This window comes from Zonotrichia albicollis, chromosome 1, assembly GCF_047830755.1.
Source record: "Zonotrichia albicollis isolate bZonAlb1 chromosome 1, bZonAlb1.hap1, whole genome shotgun sequence".
NCBI classification, from domain to species: domain Eukaryota; kingdom Metazoa; phylum Chordata; class Aves; order Passeriformes; family Passerellidae; genus Zonotrichia; species Zonotrichia albicollis.
The window spans coordinates 15,340,702-15,365,268 of NC_133819.1; the positions used below are offsets into that span (position 1 = coordinate 15,340,702).

Sequence of the window (24,567 nt, forward strand, 5' to 3'; positions counted from 1 at the left end):
CTCCCAACTTGTGGCTGCAGGGTGAGCCTTGCCCAGCCCTAGACACTGCTGGAATGCCAACAGCTGCCTGAAATGCTGCTTTCAGTAGGATTTCCCCTCATTTTCAGGGCCAGTTGCCACTTAATGGAAAATGACATTGACATACTGTCCATTTTTCACTCTAATATAAACAGTTGAGGCAATTATTTTCTAAGAGCTAAAGAGTTATTCTAGCTGTCTCTGAGGCTTAACTGGGCTTCTTGTTAGAAAGGGCAAGATTGAAAAAGTCACATGTGAAGCACATATGACTTGCATATTCTCTAGATCATTTGGTGCAACTGTTTTGAAACAGTGATCCACAGTCCTTCTTCCTTCCACAGAGAGCTGATGGGAGACAGTGCTACCTTTGTTTCATTTTAGGGAATAGACAGTAATTTTGTCTAAATCTAAGGCTGATATAACAGAGCAAGAATGCAATCCTGCACATCTTTGCTGCCTGCCAAGAGCTTTACAGGTATAAGCCACCAGGAGCACATTTGGCAGTCATTAACTCCACAGAAATATCATTTACTGCTCACAGTACTTTGGCACACAATCTCTGGACTAACACCTGAATGCAGTCCCTTTGTAACAGACACTGGTAACAGCATGGCATTTTTGGGTGTCAAACAGCTCAGTTCTGTCAGGAAATTGCACACTTTCTTCATAATGGTCTGATGGAGGCTCAAGTTGCTTTAGAAATGGCCTTAAATATTATGACACATGATGCTTGATGTCCAAGTTCCTTATGATGATTTTTTGTGCATTTGAAGAGAGACATGGAAAACCAAATAATTTTAATCTGGGTCTTTAAAAACTGACTTCACTTTTTTTTTTTTTTTAAACTCTGAAACCTGGCATCATTAGAGCAAAGAGAGGCCTTTCCAATAACTAAATCCAAATAAATCATCAAAGAGTTAATGCATGATTGCTGTACCCTCTGTACTGAAAGAGTCCCTTCAACACACCACCACGTGAATCACTGACATCAGAAGCATTTTTACCACCAGTTACCCAATGCATTCTTATCTGCTTAAGGCAGACTCCAAGTAGGACGTGTTTTGCTCATTAAAAATCATGACCTTCCAATGTGTCCATTAACTCTCAAGTGTCCAGTTGGGAATAGAGCAAAAGCAGGGCATTAACAAGGTGAGACCATGGTGCACACTAATTCCTTTGCAAGCTCACTGTTCCCCGGCAGTAGCCAATGGAGGCTTCTCCATGCACAAACAGAAGACAGAAACTTTTGCATTCAGCAAGAAAAACACTCTGCAGACTGCAAGGCCTCTGCAAAGTGAATAATCTCAGCCACCCTGTTCCTGCAGACTATTCCACAGCTTTTGCCTCCTGAAAATTACAGTGAAATTTCCATCCACAACAGCCAACACATTGGGGAGCAAACATGAACTCAAACAATGGCAATTTAAATTAAATAAGTTTGTGCAATTTTCTCCTCTCTTCATTATGTTAAAGGTTTCACAGACACCTGATCTTGTGAACATGTTCTAAGAAAATAAAATTACAATATTACATTTAAAAACCCCAAAGCCACAAACCACAAATTCCACACATTCTTAGTCACCTTTTGCATAAACAAATGTACTAAACTACATACAGCTTTCAAACCACTTCATCAACATAGAGACAAGAGAAACCTCAGCTCATACTGTGTTGTATCGTGTAAGACAGACACTTTCCAAACAGAAAACTGGCAAAAGATTCCAGAGACCTGCCTAAATGTCCTGGTCACAAATGGCCCACCTCCAGCATCTCTGAGCCTACCTGGACTCACTGTGAAGGAGCAATGTGCACTACCCTTTTCATTTTCCTCTACTAGACAGTTCTGGGGAGCTCCACGTACAGTTACAGTGAAATCTTTCTTCTCTGCACAAAAAAGTAAACATGGCATAGTTAGAGACAGATTAAAACTGCTTTATGCCCCCCCACCTTTATCCCGTAAAAGTATCAAATACAAAGAATTTAGCGAAGACATGTCAGTCCTGCTGAATAAAGCTCAGAGAAAATCTGAAATCCTCCTTCCTACAGGAAATTTTTTGCCAAAAATGTCATTTAGCAATGCAATCAAGACAAAACAACATGGGAGAGGCAGAATTAACTTTAAAATTGAGATAGGGAAGAAAATTTACCCGCTCTAACAAGTTTAACCTTCGCTGCACAAAGAGAAGCTGATATTGTTACTTTCCATCAATCAAACTCTTTCCTTCATTCCACCCTTTGTGCACACAAGTCTTAAATTCAAGTTAAAAGCTACTGCACACTCTGTGGTGTCTAACTTCCATATCTGAAGTCTCTGTGGTCTGTTTTAAGACTTTAAGGCACTGACACCTTCTAGCAGGTTTACAGGAACATAACAGGCATTTTAAAATGGTGGTGCAATTTACAGCAACTTGCTTTTAAAAATATAATTAGGAAAGGAAAAGAAAATCAGATAATATAAAAAGGATGCTTATTAAAAATACTTATTTTAGTGGAAACAATGTAAAAACATTTAAAACTCAGTACCAGACTGAAGCACACATCTGTTATACAATACAAAAAATAAGATGTCTGAAGGAGTATTTTTATCAAGCAGTTTCTTCCTAACCCTCACTGCTTCTGCAGGTAGAAGGATTCAATCTGCTATAAAATATGCAGATACAGGTGATTATTTAAATATATATCTAACAAAGTCTGTGGGAGAAAGAGTGACTGTATGGGGGAGTTATTTCCAATACAATATTCCTATCACTAAACTCAAATTGGCTTTAAAATAGTAATGCTCCAGACATGTTCTGTCTTCTAGTATTCTCCAGGCTAAAACAAAGGCTTATATAATTCAGAATAAAAATTCTAGATCCATTTGAGAGAAATACATATTTATAATCCTAATAAAATGGAAGGTGGCCCTAAATTGCTAGTTCCTGAAAAGGAAATAGAGAAGTAGAAATTTTATTTCTTTTTTTTTGTCAAGGACATTATTCTTGTGTTTCTGGTGATTAAAATACAACACCTGGAATATCCCTGAAGCAAGGAAATTCACTTTCCAATCCCCCTGTCCTTTATGCTCCCCCACTTTAAACAGGCTAGAATAAACCCACTCACATTTCAACCTGACAATGCTGCAAACTTTCTGAAACAAATGAACTGTGAGCAAAGACATTCCTGCAGGAGAAGAAGGTGAAGCAGTGCCAGCAACTTCTACCTCTTCTACCTGCAGTGTCCTGGTAATGTTTAAAATTAAGAGAATGGAAAGTTGGAGCAAGTCTTCCTCAGAATGCTCCAAGTCTCAAAATAGAGCACAGTTATCCAATGCAACAGTACTCCCACGTATTTATAGAACTTCTTAAACACAAGAGAAAAATACCACTGAAAGTTTTGTTATTATAGAAGTGTTCTTATAGCCATTTGTAGTACTGTGGCTAAGGTTAACATAATAAAACCTAAGAAGAAAAAAGAAACACATCACACAAACCAACCAGCAGCAGGACTTTCCATTCATAGCAGAATGAACTCATCTTCTAAGCAAAACCACGAGAATAAAAAGACAAAATGCCTTAAGGAAGGCTGAAGGACTGGCATGCACAGGCTGGAATAAACCCACTTGCATTAGAACCTGACAGTGCAGTGAATATTCACAAACAACTGGCTGGAGCAATGGTGTGCAAGCTGCCCGAGTGAGGTGCTACTTACTTCAGAGTCCTGTAAAAAATCCACTTGTCTGTCTTTACACAAAGAGGACAGAAAGAAGGTACAGATGCAGCAAAAGGGGTCAAAGTCTTCTCAAAATAGTTACTGATAACGCCTGCAGGTCTCTCTGGCCAAGTACTTCATTATTCTTGTTTTAAAGAAGTTTCTCGCGTCAGCTAAGATTCTTTTCCCAAGAACCTAACACTCACCCACTTAGAAAACAGAAAAGTGACTTCACAAAAGTTACCAAATATCAACATGCATGGCTGGCAAGTACATGTGCAGTCAAGATGATTCAGATAAGTCAGATAAATTTAGAACAGCGCTTTCCTAAAAGCATGCGTTCACCAAATGCAGTAAATATGCAGGAGCTATATCCAAGTGCTGATTCCAAACATCAGAGCAAAAAATTTATTAGTGAAAATCTCCTTTTAAGAGTTCGCTGCCATCTGAAGTCCTCAACAGTGTTATTCCTTGATCTGCCTTTAGTATTTCCATCCATCACTGGATTTATCCACATAAAAAGCTATAGGCTCTCCAACCTCTGAGGACTAAGCCAAATGCAGTGTGGCAACTTCACATAGGACCAGCCTTTTATGGTTGGAACAGTAGAGCTTTGATACAGCTAATCTACCATAAATAGCTCTTGAAACTCAGAAGGATCAAATCAGCTGTTGCAACACTCCCAGCCTGTAGCTGCTTCAAATCCAATTATACTGTCAACCCTGTCTTGCAGCTCTCCCTTTTATTCCCCCCGTCCAAAACATTTTCAGTCCTCCTCCTGGCAGAAATCAGAAGCTGCTAAGGCAAACACAGCAGAATCAAACCCTGAATTAAACAAATTCTGAAATAGGTGCACAAGTATTCTTACAACTACCTTAAGGAAGACAAGTTCTGTTCTCTTAATAACCAGCTTAAGTATTTGACGCTCATAAAAAAGAAGTTATTAGCCCTGGCTTATAAAGCAAACACATAATTTGAAATAAACAAACAGTTCCAAGAGCAGCAAGCACAGCTTTAAAAGGTGGATGAAACTAAGCAGATAAACTTTATGGAGCACTATCCACATCCCAGATTAAGGCATAAGGCACTGAATTGCTTGCATATTTTTTCTGTAACCTAAATATACTTGAGAAGTACTAGGATACCCTGTTATAAATCCTTGAATTACAATGTTTCCTTTCAGGTAGTTAGAACCATTTTCCCACAAAGAAGTTAAGAACTATAATTTAAGAATTCTCGCAGCATTAAAAGCTTCCAAAATACATGTTTACCAACCATGTAAGTTGGTATAACTGAAAATTACCACCAGGACTACAAGAGCATAGTAATTACTGTGAAACCAGTGCAGTGACATTGTTCTGAGAAAAAAAAGCAGGTTTGGATCCAACAAAACATAGGTGAGCAGTATTATCTTCATGGTGCAAAGAAACACCGTGCACAATGCAAGCATGTAGGTATATGCAAATAAAAGGTATTTTTTAAAACATCTATTATTAACATCCCACCAGTCTTTCCAAAACATTACATCCCAAAACATCAATTACTCCACTGCACTAGGAACTCTGGTACTTCAAAGGGGAAGAAGTGTCTTGTGGGCAAAGTCTGTATCTCTACCTCCCACAAGCACGTAAATTCTGAACATTGCCAGGGCATCCTCCCAAAATACTGGGCAGGACATCTACATCTAGGCATCCACCCTTCTTATTCAAGCAAGGGTAGAAGAGGATTGCCAATTCCTGCTTTGCCAACTGCTTTAAGGGCCTCTAGAAGCTACTCTAATGGAGAGGCAAAAATATAAAAATCATCAGCTTCCACTTAATGGAAAATTGTCAGCCATACGCCATCTTATTAATCTTCACACTTGTGTTAAATTTTATCATCTCTGTTAAAAGGCCTGGGTTTTAACTGATTTGCACAGCATGTAACATACCTTGAACACAAAAAGAGTCACTAGCTGCCTACAAAGACAATAACAAAACTACTTCAATTTAAGTGTGGGTGGGTGAAATGAACTGGTTTGCTGTCTCCTTTAAATTGTGCATGAATAACCCAGCTGGGTCACCTTCTGGAAGTCTCAGTAAAGTCAGAGCTACACAAAGGCATGGACACTTTTCTCTTTAGGACCTACAAAATGCCCAACTGAATCAATTCAGATACATGAGCATTTCATTAGCATGGAGTAAACTCAGCATGTTACAAGTAGATAAAGCAGACCAGCAAGATCTGCCTAAGTTTATAATTTTGAGTAGAGCTTGTAGAATATTACAGTAGTCACATTATACTTCTGCATTGCGGTGAAAAAAAAGTAGCTGAACCAACTGCTGACAAAAGTTCAACAGAGCTCTTAAAAATGCAGCAGGCATGCTTGCAGCTGGTATGGAGAAAGAGCAGCCGAGAGCATGCTGCCACAGCACAGCCACTGCTGCTTTGTGCCCTATCCATAACCATTAAAATCCAAGGTCTTTTATTACTGTGGAATTTGAAGGATGCAAGTTATGACATGGAAACACACCCCCCTCTCTAGAAGCAAGACAGGGATTGCTTGTTTCTTTTATAGAAACCACTCTACATTCATTCTCCATATCACACAAGAAACTATGTTGAAGATTTCATGTTTGTACTTAATTTAAAAAATAAAAATCCTGCATGTGCTTTTCCATAGAACATAGGCTTCCTTGAATACAAGCACATAAAACAGAGCTGCCTACTACAGAAATACAGCAGTTTCTGCCTCTTCCTCCCCAATACAAAATTTCTGTAAACACAGAGTAGAGGAAGTCACAGACAATACATTAGTTAACCACTGTCCCTTTACAACAAGCCTAACATCTAGAATGTATCTTCCAGACACTATCAGCTTTATCATCAAAGAGAGGGAGACATCAAGCACCTCTCAGGCCCCAGGTTCTGTCCCAATAAAGTACAAATTAACAGACACATTTTGATTCTGAGGTCAGGCTTTGCAGGAGAGGATATGTGCTTCAGTGAGTAAGAGCCAAGAAATAACACCAGGGTAACACGCACTGAAGTGCACACAGCGTGCAAAGTCTGGGTTCAGCATTCCCTGATTTAACAATTCAGCTTCCCAGTTTACAGATAGCTTCTTTTCAGTTGGGGGAGGAAGGGAGGCGAAGGAGAGACTTCCCAGGGGAAAAACCCAGACAAATTTAATAAAAAGCGACTTACCAGCATCCATTGTTAAAATCATGACCCCACTTGTGTGTCCCAGGAAGCAGGAAGCCTTACCCATCCAGTGTATGAGAATGACTCAGAAGGACAGCATGGCTTTGTTTCAGCTTATATCTTCTGGCTCATTCACCCCTCCTCCCTTTCGAGGGATAAAAGTGTTGCCTGTGCCTGGCCATCCCCATTGGCTCAGCCAGGGGAACCTACCCATTTAGCACATTCAAGTTTCTGTGAGAGCCTAAAATGACTCACAGAGGATTTTTTATTTATGTTTAAAAAAATCCACCAAACACCAACAGCGTTAAAAAACTAAAACCAAGCCCAACACAAACACTTTTTTTTCTGGGAGAATAAATCCTTCATTCTTTCACTATCAGACACAAATTACAGCGATGTTATTGCCATGGGGAGGAACAATTCCCTGCACTCTGAATTGAGGAGAAGGTGGCAAGTTAGGGAGGACAGTCCCACAGTCTTCAGTAATCCCCAGCTCTGCTGCATTGTCTGTCCATGGGAATAAAACCACACATTTTGTGTCAAAGCCTGTGCCCCCTAACCCAGCTTATCTTCAATGCAAACTGTATATAATCCCAAAATTGAGCATCTCTTGGTTTGCCAGGGAGGATTTGCTCTTCCATTTTATTTTTAAGTAGGTAGAACAGTAAAAGATTATTGTCTTACTGAAGACACACACACAGACTCCCAGACTCTACAGGTTTGACTCTGCAGTGAGGAAAATTAAGTGATATTTTCTTAATCTCCAGGATTCTCTAGGTGTAATAATTGGTACAATCCAGGCTCTGCCTGAAGAATTTGGAAAGCTGTTACAATCTGTTTGTGAGCATCCTCTCTAGTGAGATAACAGTGTTTAAATAAGAAAAATCTATCTGATCAAGAGATATCACAACCCATGATATTGTTAACTCTGATCAAACCACAGCACAGCTTAAAAAGTGCATTTCGGTGAGCAGCTGGAGGGGGAAAGGAATTTGTTTCTTTTTATATTGCAAAATCCTTAAGAGCTTACAGTCAGACCCTGAGAGGGAAGTGCTGTGTCTTGGCACCATAAACTGTCAGCAGATTTGATATCTGTCCTTAGCTCAGCAAGCACAGAGAGGGGAACACCGGTGCTCCTTGCCTCTGATAAAAGCCACCTTTTCTAAATAAAGCATGGACATACTGGGCTCCTGTCTCACCACATTACTCACCACCAGATAACCTAAGATTCATAACTCTGAGATACAACCACAAGTGTATTTTGGAAGTGTTGCTTGTGGTTGTTGAAATAAACAGAGTACTCTGTCTCTCCTGCCTCCTTCTGTTTTTAGAAAAGGTATCAGTTGCAAGTCACAAACACCGAGGTTTGTAGACGCTACTGATGAAGTCAGAATCCACAATTCAAAGAAATCAGCAAAAGCAGCACAATTGAATCATCCCTTCTCAGATTTCTTGATCCTCTCTCGCTTTGCAGTGGGGCTTTACAGCAACACAACTGAGTCATTACACTTTGTGGGGGAAACACATTCCTAAAGTTGAAAATTTCTGCAATAAAAGCTTTGGGAAGAGGTGTGAGTAATCCAGATCCCAGAAACAAATAAGAAATCTTTCAGTGAATGGAAATCAGGGACAAATGACCCAGGTGGACAGGCTGCTCCTCAAAAGCCATACTACAGAAAGAAGTGCAGTGGCAGAACTGAACTGAATTACTTCATCCAAAGGTTCCAGTTCTCAAATAATCAGGACATTATTTTGTCCATAAAAAATAGCTAAAGACATGTGGCAACAGCCATGCAGAGGCCATGTTAACTATTGGGAGAGATACATGTTAACTTTTGGGACTGACATCAGGCATAGCTTCTTTTTTACCAATAATTATTAGTCTGAAGAAAAATGCAGCAGTAAGGAAGACACTTTTGCACTCTTCCTATTCCACTCTTTTTCACCTGACATCTTCATTAAAAATTTCCAATGGTCTAAATAAAATTAATGACAATAAAAATCAGGATGTTTTCAAGAAATGCAATCCCAAAGACTGGGAGGAACTTATGGAGAAAACAGTGTAACACTTACTCTTACCAACAAGGTAGAAGGGGAAGAGTTGGTAGAGGGAAGAGCTTTAAGGACAATTAAAGACCTTGACTCTCTGCACAAGACACCAGGAAAATCCAACATTTACACTCCCATCCTCAGGTAAACTGAGAGTGACTAACACTGCCAGAGAATACCAGGCACTACAGGTTTTATGCCAAACAAATACATTTTAAGAAAAGCATTATCATATGCTGTGTAAGAACAAACTACTTTTGACAGGATGACATTTCCTGTAAGCTCAGCTTTTGCAAGAAGTCCAGTACCATTGTCCTGGAACAGTAAAATGCAGAAGTTCAAGTAAACTGTTTCCAAAACAGAAAAAAAAAAAAAATCCCTAACTGCTGGGTCAGCAATGGATTGTGAGGTACTGCATGCACTATTTTAAAAATGGTGCAAGCATTAATAATTCAGCTTACAAAGCATTTGGAAAATGAAAACCATGAAAACTGAAACCACAGTAGAGAGGAACAATCTCACTGATATCCTGGAGAAAAGAGAAATACATCTATTTGCTTTTATTTTCAGAAAGGAGAGGATGAAGTTTCCAGTCAGGCCAGCAAGAACATTAACCTGAAGGGGACTACTGCACAACATAGGATTTACAAAAGCTGGGCATCTCCAATGTTCCAGTTCTATTCTAGAAGGCAGAAATAAACCCACTCACTTTTCAACTGAGTCATTTTTCAAGCTATATTAGCCAGCAAGAGTTGGCTGTGATTTATGTAATTAAAAATACACCAGTATTAGAAGGAACACTGTATGTTTCTTCACATATAAGCAAGGCTGTTAAAGTGTCCAGCAAGACAGCACATGAACTTACACATGAAGCCTTGGCTCTGTTGACATTGTGGAAGCTATGAAATACAGACAGCCCATGATAAATGGTATGCTGCTAGCAAAGTTAGCACACTATAAATTAAAAAAACAAACACCTGTCCATAAACTGTTTCTATTGTTATGTTATGAGAAGAGGGCATAAGTGACTCATCTGACTGTGCACACTTCCCAGCCTCTGAAGTCAACTGGCCAGTCCTAGGTGCAGCTCCAGCAATGAAGTAGAAATCTGGTCATGACCTCCAGAAATCACCAATTTTTTCCCATAATTTTTCAGTCAGATAATCTGAAGTCCATGTAATTGCTTAATGAATATATGTTATAAGGCAGTAACAGGTACAGTAAATACTGCACAGAATTCTAAGATGCTGTGGAAAAACATTAACACATTCTTCTGAAGACTATTTCCAAATAGCCCATGGCTTAGTAATCTGACATGGTCCAGCTATGTCACATCAAATGTGCCAATTGCATACTGTTAACAAACCCTAGTTCTGTAAATTCTCTACTAAAATAAATCTCTTTTTTGTTGCTGATTTTTTAAAAATACAGCAGAATACTCATTCACATGGTCTAACAGCATCATTTTCTGAAGCTTACAACCATTTTATGATGGTATATACTAAGAAACAAGTTCAGCAAGAAATTCTCTGAAGGCTTGACTTGAGTCTTGGTTGAAAGAAATTAAGTCCATACTACCTTTAAAAAACTAAATTCCCATGATTGTTCACATAATTTTAAGTACCTGCATTAGTCTTGCAAGAGCACCCTACTTCTGCTCACCTTCATTAAATTGTTCTCTGCATAGAAATTACACAGCTAATAACTGTGATCTGCTTGCTCTAACATTTTTGGAAGAAACTTTATTAATATGCCTTAATCCTGAATTGTCAAGATTCAATTCATGTTTTCCATGATCATGCTCCAAGCTCAAATCTTCAGCATTCAAGGTCAGGTTTTGCTTTTCTACAGCAAGACCTTTACAACTTTTCAGGCTTTTTAGCACATGCAAGGGTAAACACTGTTCCCAGTCCCTCACTTTCCTGCTTTTTAAGTCAGATGTTAAAACCAGCAGAAGATTATTTCATCCAAGCTTCCACTCTTTCCACAGTGTTCTCTCAGACTTCAGAAGCTATGACGAGTTGCAAGGAAAACAGCTCTTGCATAATTCTGGAGCAACAGCTGAAATGGTGCCTTCCATACCCCTGAGAGAAAACTTGGGCTACATGCGGCAAAAGAACTAACAGCATTACAGCTCTGGCAGAATGACCAGAATTAGACATCAATTCTCTGTAAGGAATGTTAAAAGATAGATCATCTACATCCTAATTTTTCTGATTCAAAACCACTGAGACTTTCCTGATCACATCCAAGAAATCACATCTCTCCAGTAACCAAAATTACACAATTCTCCAAGGGCAAGATTAATCCCACACTTTACAGAAATTCTGCAAGCTCTGCCTCAGTGGGACCAACAGAACCTACCATCTACTTCCACACACAAAAAGGTCCCTTTTGTTCTTGGTTTGTGTTCACATAGGGAAATGCTTTTCCATAGCTAAGAGTTGGAAAAAATCCTGAATCAAATCTAAACTGCAAATATTCTATCAAAAGTCTGCAACATGAAGAAAGGGAAACATGAAAGTGCAGATCTGTAATTAATTAAAATATTGCATTTGAAGCAATTGTACATGATCTAGAATGGTGGAAGCTACTCTGTTATACAATATTTGGAAGAAGGAATAATAGAAAGGCTGGAACAGGAGGCCCACCTTAGCCACCTGCTGCCTCCCAGTGAATTCTCAGGAGAAGACTCAGGAACTCTTATTGCAGCTTCCTCATTGAATAACATTTCTTCCCAAGGCAGCATTAGCATCTCTTAGGTATTTAAATACCAATAAGCTTTTCTGAAGGTCCTATGGGCTACCCTGGAATCTTAACTATTATATCACTGCATTTTGTTATGGTACATATGCACTAGAAGGCACACAGAGATCTTTCTTTAAATGCTTGATCCTAATACCTCCAAAAAAAAAAAAAAAGAAAAAAAAACCCAACCAAACAACAACCTATAGTTCTTGGTTCAAATCTGTATGTATCTTTCAGCAAAGATTTACCTTAAATCCCAGCCATCCAGGCCTGACCCTGCAGGTACAACTGCATCACCTTGTCCAGGTGCTCACAGTCCAAAGGCAGCCCTTCTGCAAGAAACAAACACAACAAAGCATGGGTGAGAGCCACAGTGCACCCCAGGCTGTGGCAAACCTTTCAGATGTAGGCAGATGCACAAAGGGGCAAAGGGGATGAACTGATTGACTGCAAGGGCTGAGGCAGCTTGGAGCATTCTGCTACCTTGGCCATTCAAATAGGCAAGAACTGAACTTCCCCTTAGCTTTTATTATTATATATTAAGCCTTTATTATTATATATTCACAGGAAGCCTTTATTATTATATATTCAGCCTTTCTGTAAGGTCAAGCAGCACTGGAGATAATAAAAAAACCAGGAACATCTACCAAAATACCATTACCCTCAGAATCCTATATTTTAAACATCACTGGATGCAACTGAAAGAGACAATTCTCTTTCTAGAACCACAGCAACCAGGAGACAGATCCAAGACTTCTCCCAGTGTAGAGCACCTGACCTATCAAGCAGTTCTGCAAACAACTCTGCCACAGGTCTGATTTCTGATCCCCACACCTTGAACCACAGCTGGTTTTATTTTATTCTTTGGCAAACACAAAACACCTCTGGCTGTGCCTGTAACATTATCTGCAGGGTGATTCAGCCCATGTGGATCCTCATGTTAATTAAGTGTTCAAGTTAGATTGTTTCAAACTAGCTGAATTATCCAGCACCACACTGTCCTTAAAGATGCCAATCCCCTGAACATATGAAAACTTAAATTAACCAGCTGCTCTGGGCTTCTTGCTCTATTCTGTACCAGATGCAGCTGCTTCTTTCCACAGAGAGTGAAGAGTTCTCCAGTGCAGACCTGAACCACCTGAAGCAGTCTGTGCTATTGCACAAATTATTGTCTCCCACCTCTTTCAGCAGCTAAGTAAAATAACATTTTTACTCTTGCTCAGCTCAGGCTCAGCTCACCTGCATATGTTTAGGTGCCAAATATACTGTTTTCACTTTCACAGCTGCTTTATTCAACTTTTTTTTCCCATAACCTATTAGGAGGTACAAAATGAAGTCATGCTATCCTGTGTGACTACAGCAACAACTTTCAAGAGCAGTCAGGTCACTGCTCTGCTTCCTGCAGCTGCTGAACATGTCAGACTCTAATAACAGCATCTAGAGAAGAGGTCAAAACAAAAATAATTCATTGAAAAGACAGATAAGACAGAAATTTTGCCTGAGTTGGGAAAAATTCTGATTTTGGAAGACAAGCAGACCCCCATACACAGACTACCTTAGAATGCATAGGGACAGGTAAGGCAGCAAATCAGACAACTAACCTGTCCCTAGCGTTATATAACTGCTCACAACAAGCGAACTAAGACAGATTTTAAGATCTATCCACATTTATCTCTGTATTTCAGGGAGGAAACTCACTTAAAATTCCAAGAATATGGTAAACCACATGCTATTGTTTTTGTATTTCCAGCTTCCATCCCCCTCAAATGAGCACCCCTGCACTTTAGAAGGGTAAATGAGTGGGCACTTCAGTGGGGTAGGAAAGGTGAAGAAAATGATGGTTAATGATGGATAGCTGGAAGAAAGATAAAGTAAAGTTTTTCCACCTTCACATAACTCTTGGTTCCAAATTCATTCTTGCTATTTAACCATAGGGTTGCCTGATTACTTCTGCTGTTCCTTCTGCTGCTTCCTCTTTAAGTATCAGTATTTAAAAAAAAAAAAAAAAAAAAAAAAAAAAAGAAACAAACAAAAAAGAAGAAACAGAAAAGGAAGGATTTGAAATCCAGCTATCATTTTGGTCAAGTACTTCAGAGACTTTCTGGAAGCAACTGTGTGGTGGGAAGAGGGGACATTTATAATGCACAGAACACATTAAACCTGGTGCACACTGCCACTGTCCCACTACTACACTGTATTAATTCCTTCATTTTTTTGGCAAATTCCTCCTTTTTTGGCAAATGTTACATTTGTATATTGGAACAAGAGACAAGACTAGGGTGCTGCAGTTTTGAAGGCCTGCAGCTTTGAAGTCTACCTTTTAAAGGAACCTTGAATAACTGGTGGGAGTGGAAATATCCTGACAGAGTGGTTTGGGGTTTTTATATATACATATATTTGCCTATGTCACTGTGTGCTACAGAACTTTGATAGTGTCAGGAGTCTCATGAGAAGTTCTGGCAGGAACACAACACAAACAGAAGATCTAACAAATACAGAGCACCTATCAGGAAACATTTGAGATTGAAATCAAAATGTGAGGGCTGGCAATTGAATTCTAATCTCTTCAAGACTGACCTTGGCTGCAGCTTTTTGTGCTCTCTCTGCAGTTCATCTGAGAAATTCCTGGCAAGCCACTTGAACTGCACATCTGATAACCCCTGCAGTTTAAGAGTTTAGAACAAAGGCAGGAAAAGACACTCCAAATACTAATTCTTGCCATTTTCATGGACTCTTTATTACACAACAGACAGATTTCAGAGTTAGTCAGTACATCATGAAGGAAAGAGACATAAAAATATCATCAGGATACTTCCTATTATCAACTAGAAAGAGGGGCTAGTGGGTAATCATCTCTCTTTAGCCACAGAGATCCATCATTTTTGATCCAAGAGAATAATCAAACTTACATTTCTCTAGACAAATATTCTTCTAGGTGCAGAGAGCATCAACACTTGAACTGATTTAACACTTGCAGCTGAACCAAGAAAGAATGCCACCATGTGCAACAGACAAATAGCTGCTCTGCAAGGATCTGCAGTGATCCATCAGGTTCTTCACTAGGTTGGCTGCAGGACACCTACATCACCTTCTTTTCTCCAAGATAAGCCTCCTAGATCCTGAGCTCCTACATGCAGAACAGACTCTGGTGTGTTTCAGTTCCACTGAAACAAATTAAGGCTGCATGCCTCCAAGCAGAAAAGGACAGGAAAAGGAAAGCAATTTTTAGGATGCTTTATTTGTTGCTTGATGACTTATATCAGATTTGCAAAGCCACCACCTTCTCAGGCTCTTGCCCAACCAAATGAAGCCTAACACCACAGAGATGTTGAGATGTTTTGATAAAGCCCCATTCTGCAAAACCTTGGTATGTTTTCATTTCTTACAGGAAGAAGAAATGCAGCCTGGAAAAACTTGGGAAGGAGGTAGAAGAGTGCAACATCTTTCCTTTGAAGCCAGGAATCCTCACAGAGAGTTCAATTAAACCAGCAGCTCTTTCAGGTGTTATCCTCCTTCATGCTCCAGAGGCATGTAACACAACTTACTGGGCAGCAGCCAGTGCAAAGGAGATTTTCAGACTGCTGGTTTTCCTTTTACTATGTCTCTTTCCACTCCCACCTCACCAAAAAGAAAGGCCACAAAGATGTTTATCAGTCCAAGTCTCTTGAACACTCAGAATATCACTTAAAACCAGTGAAATTCCGCTCTGTGCCTGCACTTACACTCTGCATTAGTGCAAGCCTGTAAACTCTTAACATCCCATGTTCTTTTATTTTTCTGAGGCATTTCAGAAGAACTCTACACAAGAGCAACAGGATACAGACACTTCTGTTTGTAGTCAGTTCTCACAGGAAACATCCAAGAGCTCAAATCCACCCTAGTTGGTGATTTATACCCCTAGCGGGGTATTTCCACCATCTCACCTCAATTGTCATTTGTGATGCAGCCTGCCCCAGGCAGCAGGGCTCCCTTCAGTGCACTTCCCTCCCATTTCACATCACACAGCCCTGCTGGAGTTCTGCTCTGGTGCCCCTGCCCAATGCTGCCTGCAGGAGCAAACTGCTTTTGCACATTCCAGGTGTTTAAAGAAATTACTTACCTGCAGAACTGAAGAAGAGCTGCTGAGGAAAGAATCTCTGCAAGCACCACGACAGAATCACACTTGACTGTGCTTCCCTCAACCCCCAAAAGTGAAGCCACCTGCCTGGAAGTGACCAGCTCAGCACTCAGGAAGTTGACACCCACTCTAACAATAACTGATGCAGGTGCAATTCTCCCAGCGCACAAGGTAAGGATGACTCCTGTAAATGCCCTGGCACACAGAATTATGAACCAAAAAGTCATGGCATTGCAGTGAAAGATGAATGTTTGAGGTGCACACTGGAGCCACTGACTGTGCACATTCCTGCTGATACGACATCAAAGTACTCTCACTGATATTTGCCTTGTATTTGCCAGGCAAGGAAAGTTAAAAGTAGGAAGCTCAAAAAAGTCCTTTAGCCAAGAAAGTCACAAGACACTTCAATGTGAAGTTTTTTCCATAGTAACAGGCTACAGTTTCTCTTAGAATCTGGTTTCAAAGTTGATGAAATAGGATTCTGCAAGAAACTCTATACCACAGCACAGAAGCTCCCATCATACACTGACCTCTAGTGTAATAAAGACTCAAAACATCAGAAGTCTCTTTGAAGGCTTAGAAAGATTATCTTTTTTTTCTCAGCACTCAGAAGAATATTTCCATGCAATAAAACAGACTGAAGTCAGAAGGGGCTCCCTGGAATACTCTCAATTGTTTAAGAAAACTGGAGCATGGGTTAAAGAAGCTACAGAACTTAAATTGTTCAACGGATGTGAAGTTCCTGCTGGGTTTACATAAAGTAATTTACATCAAAGCTGCATTTAACTTCTTTGAACCCAGCTGAATTTAACACCTACGCACTCTGAATGTGCAGAATTGTTTCCTAACTACAGCTTTACAAAGCTAAATTAAAAAACATTTAAAGTTGAAACACTCAGCTTGGGCAAGTCCTGTATCAGCCAGATCACAATGAGACCACCCCAGATTCTGCACAACTCTCCAAGTGCCTCTGGACAGGGTGGCTGACTCAGATGCGCTTCCTGCAGGCAGCACTGAATTCATGGAGGTTGCTGGAAATGCAACATAGAAATCTGCATGAGTCCTCACTCCCTGAAGACACAGGGCTCACAGAGGGATGTGGACGTGGCCCTGAGCCCAGGCACACTGGGGTGAGAGAGGAGATGCTTGGTTTGGGTTAGCAGCTTTTCTAAGAAGGTAAAAACACAACCTACCAACACCAAACAAAAAGCACTAACAAAAAATTTAAGTTAGTTTCAAAAACTGTTTCAAACAAAAATGGTTTCCCCACAACTTTTAAGATTAAAGAATCTGCATTTTTTTATGAGTTAACCAGTTTTATGACAAGAACTACTTATTTGGAGCATAGCCGATTCTAAGAGAACAGAACAATTGAAATGGACACCCAAACTATTCAGGCATGTATGCCACTTGTATGCCATTTCTACCCTCCCTATGCACCTGCCTCTGGACAACAAATCCCAGAGGTGCTTCCTTTACTTCAGACCATTTCTCTCACCTCCTCAAAAAGCAAGGAATCATCCAGAGGCTGTTTGTGATAGTGAAGTGATATTTTCAACATGAGCAAGCTTTCCCAAGCCTGGCATATGTGGCTCTGTTGGAACAAGAGCTTTCACCTGCACTCCAGAGAAGGAGCTCTTATAAACCATCTTTTGAACAAGATTTTAAAAGCCTCAGAAATATTAAATTCAGAAAGAGTTAAGCCCAGCACGAAAGTAGCCATCATAATGTATGAATTAAGTTTTCAGAAGTCATCTCGGAGGCAAATGTTTGAAACTAAATTCAGATCAACCAGAGGAGGCCCTTTACATTTGCAGTCCCAGACTTGAGTCTGTGAAGACAAACTAGGAAGTGAGGATCACATTGTTAATTTTGGTTTCTAGCTGTGAGTATCAGAACTCAATAGACCTTATCTGTAATAACAATATCTAAAAGATAGCTTTAAATTACTTAAAAACCCCTCTACTTAATGATGTGCTCAAACCTACAGTTTCAGACCACATCTGAAATACCTGCAAGTCACTAAGAAGACAACTGTTAATATCTACCATTTGGCTCTGCCCAGCAGTGAGATTTTTACCACACCAACACTTGAGTTCCACTTCAGCTTCAGCTGTGACCTGGGTCCTGACTGGGATTTTTGGATATACTGTATCCTGCACTCAAAAACTGGCAGCCCCTCTGTCAGAGCAAGGTGCTATCCCCAAAGTATACAAGCTTTAATGAAGCACAGCACCCTTCCTGCAACCTGGTAATCACTCTAGGAGAACAAGGACTTCCAGCTTCTGGCCCACAAGGCTCCAGGTCAAACCCTACCCACAAGAATTGTTTTTGTTTTCTTTATCACATTTATTTTATGAGCAAGAACTCTCACTGCAGCTATGGCATGGAGACAAAGAGAATCACTCAGGATTCGCAGGGATATTGGTCACCAAGTTGGATCACTTCAGGCAGAGTTATGGGTAAGATTCATGTTTTAATATGAGAGCTCCTGCTTTGAACACACTTTATTTGGCCACACTTTGTTTGCAATACAAGGAAGCCAACTCAGCCACCTACGTACCTCACATGCAGCCCAAACATCCCTCAAACAAGAAATTACATTGAGAAACCCCCTTAGTTTATTAGAAATCCCTTTAGAGTTTAGCCTTATTGCTCAACTCTAATTTCTATGCAGAAAACAGTTTACCACCAGCTAGGAAAGCACAATTCCACTCTCCCAGCTCCAAGGAAGGGAGAGCTGAGGCACAGAGCACACCAGACCCTGGATTAGTGACTGGAGAACTGTGTGAGTGAGCTCCAACAGCTTCACAACAGATCCTTCCCATTGTATTTGACAGAATGTGTCCTTCCAACTATTTTTTCTCTGAATTCTTGTGTTTAATTCAATGCATGTGGTGAGGGGAATGACTTTCAGAACAGCGATGTGCAGCAGTACACAGATGTTCCACATTTGTCATGTCACATGAACCTTGTGGCTAACACCCAACCTTTAAAAGTCTAAAAAGCCTCCTACATAAAAATCCATATGATATATTTGTTCCTAGAAGAACACCAGACAATATACTAGATTGCTGGACATTTGTTTTTTAAGAAAGATAATACTGGAGAAACCTAACAAAACCCAACCAAAAATCCCACCTGCAACAAGCTTTCTTTGATTCCAAGAAGTTTAAAAAAACCCAAATAAATAGAACAAAGAACCATAACCAGACATAGAAATTAAGTCAAGTGGTAGGCTGACAAGATTTGTCACAGCTAGAAGAAAGCCCTTCAAATTGAATTAACTGTCATGTACTGTGCAAAGAAAATGCACATATGTTACATACAATCACATCCAGAATATTTTTTGGCTAGTCCTCTTTCTAAAGAAACTTTAAAAAGACAGAAGCAACACAGACAGATTTATAACCAGCACAGAGCTCCAAAATCTTCACTCAGAAAATTTCTTTGTTTCTTTCCTCCCAAATGGATTCTAACAGGAAAATAGAGCATAGAAATTGATGCCAGAATACATGACCTAAGCCCTCATACCCCTACTTTCAGCGCTGCTTTCACAATGTACATATCTCAAAATGCTGTACATCCAGCAATTTGTGTGCATCCAGCAATTTGTGTGCCCAGGATTGGTGAGATGCTCCATTCTAAATTCTAAATAAGGTATTAAGCCACTGATAAAGTATCAGCTGCAGATTGTGTGAGTTATCAAGCAACTGTGACCAACTGATTTTTTTACCAAATTGGCAATATAATAATTGGCAATGATTTGTTTCAGGCACTAACTCCTCATCTATCTTTACTAAAGGGCACTAGTCCTTGTACAGAAATGTGCAGATCATTACGTGTACAAAAATCACATTTCTAAGGGAAAGCTAGCTCGAGTTAATTATGAATTCCTCGTGGAATGCACCCAGCTTACACCTGAAAATCTACAGTTTTGACCAGATCAGTACGTTTGGATTTTGGCATACACTAGAAAGCAATTATTAATTCATACAAGAGTATTTGCAAACAAACAATAAATTCAAGAAGAATAAATCCAAAGCCACTTCCTGCCAGTTACTACATTTGACAGACCTGTGGTCAGCACCCTGTAAAACACAGAGAGGTTTCAATTTCCTGCTGACAGAAGCTTATGTGACCTTGGCAAAGTCACCAGGGCTGGTCTGTGGCTCCATGGCAATCCCAGCCAGCTGCTACCTGCCAGATTCCCACTCCTCTCCCTTCCCTGCTCCACAACATTTGACCCTGCACTGACTCATTTCAGACCAGCAACCATAAAAATAATTCAACTGCTCTGTAGGTATCAAACGCAGATGAGTCAGTGCAGGGTCAGGAGAGCAGGGCAGGGCAAGGGGGAGCTGGCACACGGGGGGGGAGAACGTGGCAGGCAGCCCCAGAACCCAGCTCCCAGTCCATCACTCAAGATAAAGGGAGCTCTTCAGTTTCACAGGGGTCTGGTGAGCACAAATAACAAAAGGTTAAAAAAGCAATGAGATTCATATTAACTCACTGGAACAAGTTTTTAGATTATTTGTCTAAGGAAGGGAATTTTTTTTCTACAGAACACCCATTTGGTGTAAGCCTTTGGCTTCCATCACTCAAATTTCTCAGCTCTGTAGGGACTTTTGAGTCAGAGACTTGGTGAAGTCTTACAGAGGGATCCATGCTGATGCAGAGACTCCAGGACAGGTCTGTTTTGCAGGAAGCTCCAGTACAAGGGATGTAAAAGGGAAAAGTCACCAGGGTTGGTCTTGGTGACTTCCTATAGAAGATCACCATTTGCTGCTGTTTCTTTGTGTGATTCCTTCTGTATCTGGGTGTGGAGCATTACACAGATTTATCTGAACAAGTACAAATCCCTGTACCAAAAGTATAAATTCCTGTATGCATAGTGTGCATAGTGCTTTCTCTCCTGTATGCATAGAAGTATGCATAGTGTTTTCTCTCAGCTGGACAAACCCCTAGCACAAACAAACAAACAAAAAGAAGATAAGAGAGTCTTGAGGATGTTCCCTAGATAAGGTGCCCCCAAAAGATGGAACTCATTTCTCCTCTCTCAGAAAATGGAGGAGGCAGAATCCAGTCTTAAGGCGCCCCAGAAGGAAGTTCCAGTTTCCTGTGATCTCCAGAGTGCTGGCTGTATCTCTGTGGCTCTTTGGGGCTGTCTGTCTCAAAGAGCAGGCAGGACAAGCCATTAGGATGAAGTCCATCACCTCCATGGCTGAGCACCTCAGCTATCTCTCTTCTCCAACACCCATGTTCTGGGGAGCACTTTTTTCTGGTTGTATTCTTCCTACTGCTTCTGTTGGCACAGGTGACATAGGGGAAGAATTAGATGGGATAAATGGGATCAGAACAGAAATGTGTTAATACTACCAAAGCAGAACAAAAAAGGTCACAGCAATGCTCACTTTATTACCACAATTAGAATACAGCAGAGAAAAAGTATTTAGCAATATATGTTATCTAGCAGAACAAGTAGCAAAAAGCTCACTGAGCATTTAAAGGCTATTTTGAATGGATTACTAAAGTGACCTGATGGAAACACAGCTATATGGTTAAAGAAATTCAGCATACATCAAACAATAAGTTTCTTTCTTAAGGCATACTTTGTACAACTTTGCCATGTATCACCTCACACATACTTTAAACAATTAAGCTTTAACATTTACCCCTCTGCAAAACCTTAAGTAGCCTCTGGAGCCTTTAGTCTCCTTGTTTATTTTATGAAATCACATCACAAATAATCCAGTCTTATTCATGAGCAAAGCTCTGGAATTTTCCTCACTTAGTAGTCTACATAATTATGGTAAAGATTATCTTGGCCTGGGGGTTTGCACAGTTCCTTGCTAACTGTCTCTGCTGTTAAAAAGTTTACATTGCTTAACAGTTTATTTATGGACTTAGGTTCTTTTGGTTTAAGATAACTGTTTCAAATTCTAACCAAAGCCTTAGATCAGAGCAGCTCTGTGGGGCACCTCATTGTAGCCAAGAGCAGACTGGTTAGTCAGTAATGGAGCTGTGAATGCTGTATGCAGAATACAATAGCTGGAATGCACTGGAAGCAATGACATTACCATTCAATTTGCCAGTTCTGCATAAACCTGTTCAGAAGATACCTGTGCCTGTGTTGTTGGCAGGGGAGTGAATAAACAGTGGGAAGAAAAACCAATCATGATGTGCAGATCTTGTAAAGGAAAAGTTATGTATGTTTATTACAACACAAGAAGCACTTATGGTAAGGTTTTACATTTCAGAGTAAAATAGTCTGTGCTGATAAATTCAGTTTTGAAAACAGAACCATAAGTCAGAACACCAGGAAGGCTGGAAGAGCCACAGCTTGATTTGCATACTTAGTTGTTAGCAGCAAGAAGCTTCCAGCAGAACAAGTGACAGAAGAACATCTTTGCCTCATGTAACTCCTGGGAGAGCTGATTCTCTCAGCATGTTTGCTGTGATCCCCTCCTGGAGCCTTATCACTGCTGGCAAGCTCAGCCAGCACTCCTCTCCTGCACCACACAGCTGGGAAAGCATCCCAGCAGGCACAGCCCTCCCTGCTCCACGCCCTGAGAAACTGCAGAGCAGGGACACCAGCATAGGGACACCAGCATAGGGACACCAGCGCAGGGACACCAGCGCAGGGACACCAGCGCAGGGACACCAGCACATCCTGCCCTGCACAGCGCTGTCCTCTCTCTTTCCCTCAGCCCCATGGAAATCCCTAACCTGTCTGTCTAGGTGTTCAGTCAGCCAGCAGCAGGCAAGTGCTTTCTCTGAAGCACACACAACAGACACATTTTATTTATTTTTTTTAAATTGAGTTTTAGACAACCATGTTTCACTTTAAATGAAGAGTGAGGTGTTTTTTAAGGCTAGTAATGAGCCACTGAAAAGCTAAACACAGTGTTAAAAGGCTGTCAGACAGGTAAGTTGCTATGCTAAATGCAAAAATTAACTATTTGCATCACTGTTGAAATGCATCTAAATTAAAATTAATTTCTCTACTTAGAAGTGAAAAAAGAGCAGGAAAAAAAACTAAAAAAAACCAACCCTCACAGCACAATACAAACAAACAGATTAAAATTTCAGGGTTTACAGCACATCCAGGAATCAACTCCTGTCTTCAGTATCTTCCTTTCAGTTTAGAGTATGTGCTGTAAAACACCCACTGCATGTGTCAGCCAGCTGGCAGACCCAGTGGGCTGTGTTTATGTTATCTAAGCTGCACTGGCCCAGCTCTGCTCAGCCAGGCCATGGTCACAAACTGGGGCTGTGCTATTTGCACTCCCCCTGAGAGAGCAACCTCTGACAGGGGCCAGTGTGCAAGGAACAGCATGGGAACCTCCCTGACACAGTGCCCCGGGACAGAAACAGGGGCCAGAAACACAGACTAGAGTGAGAGCTTCAGTCGTGGGTTCAGAGGGCAAATTGCATTGCTGGAGCCCTCACAGGCACACTCACTCCTTAATCTGCAGCTTGAATTCCTTCTACATATCAATTAGCTATACCAGAATTAAAGCCAAGCACTAGCTGCATGACCTAGCTCATCCCACAAATCCAGTTTATAAAAAGTGCTGCAATTCCTACAGGTTCTAGACAGAATGAGATGGAATATCCCAGTGATAAACGGACCAGTTTTCACCCAGATCCCTGCACACACCTGACTGTACATTGAAATAACTTCAGCAAAGTTGAATAAGATACAGCTGGCAAAGAGAAGATTCCTTTTATACCTGTAAAGCAGCTGCCACTAATTCAAGTCACAGTTATCCATGCTAACACATCCTGAATGTCTAATGAGACTTGCAGTCAGTTGCCTGCTCAGCTGTTTGTCTGAGCAAGAACAATTGCAACTTTCAAAATTTTCCCATAAACCCCCTAGAAATGGAGCACAACTGTAATTAAATAAATGCCAATTTTAGCCAAAATGAAATATGATCTCAGGTTTAAAGGTTTCATTATTTAATAGCTCCTTAACAACTAAAATGTGACATCAGAGATGGTTCCATTACAATCCCTCCCTTAACTCCTTTGGCAGGGGCATCAATTATGTAGGACATCTGAAAGGGCTGCAAAACCAAATTATAATGTTCTCAGTCTTGTTGAGTAGCAATACTCATGAAAGCAATATTTTATTATCATGTAAACCAATGTCTCCTGCCAACCTAATAGTACTGTGGAGCAGATTTCCACACACACACTTATTAGATTGTCTTCCAAGTCCTCAAAATGAATTTTTGAAACATTTCTTCAGACTCAGAGACATGTGCATGTTCTGACTTCATAACAAGAGCAGTTTTTACCTTTAGAACACACATTCCATTCTGCAGATTAAAGTTCTTAACCACTTCTTCAAAAAAAAAAAAAAAAAAAAACAACAAAAACCATACATTAAATAATTCATTATTACAAGGTAAATTTTATTTGATTTTCTTAGATTACCTCCTTTCTCTGACTTATTTTTCTGCCATGTTATCTCCTTATTGTAATTTAAATCTGTGGCCTTCCTAGTACATAAGTTTCAGTGTTCATACCAAGTACTGAGGTCTAGAGATTCATTCTTTCAAGCCAGTCTGTTCTCTTTTTCCAAAACAAATCAATTTTGATACTTTACTGTCTCCCTGAAATACATGAGAAATACTGAAAATCAGTTGCATCAATTAATTTTTAGAATGTTTACAAACACGGTCTGGAGCACATTTTAAGTAAGGAACTGCTCAGTTTCCACTTAAATTAGTTGCTCCAAAGCCATTAGCAGC

The 24,567-nt window shown here is 40.2% G+C and overlaps 1 protein-coding gene across 21 annotated transcripts in view; it reads right to left on the reverse strand.

The window, feature by feature from the left end:
- The window catches only part of SVIL (supervillin), a 145,572-nt gene that overhangs the window by 105,038 nt on the left and 15,967 nt on the right, over positions 1–24,567 (reverse strand). For 8 of the 21 annotated variants that reach the window (XM_074531607.1, XM_074532495.1, XM_074532431.1 and 5 more), the window contains exons 1-2: positions 6,895–7,012; positions 1,801–1,902 (exon numbers count right to left, since the gene is read on the reverse strand). The exons of 1 other annotated variant lie outside the window; for it this stretch is intronic. In XM_074531607.1, coding sequence (XP_074387708.1) covers positions 1,801–1,902; positions 6,895–6,958 — 166 coding nt within the window. In that variant the 5' untranslated portion in view covers positions 6,959–7,012. Of the gene's footprint in view, positions 1–1,800; positions 1,903–3,708; positions 4,560–6,894; positions 7,043–11,936; positions 12,021–24,567 lie in introns of those variants that run through there. 12 more of the 21 variants (XM_074532604.1, XM_074532315.1, XM_074532538.1 and 9 more) reach the window with 8 other exon arrangements.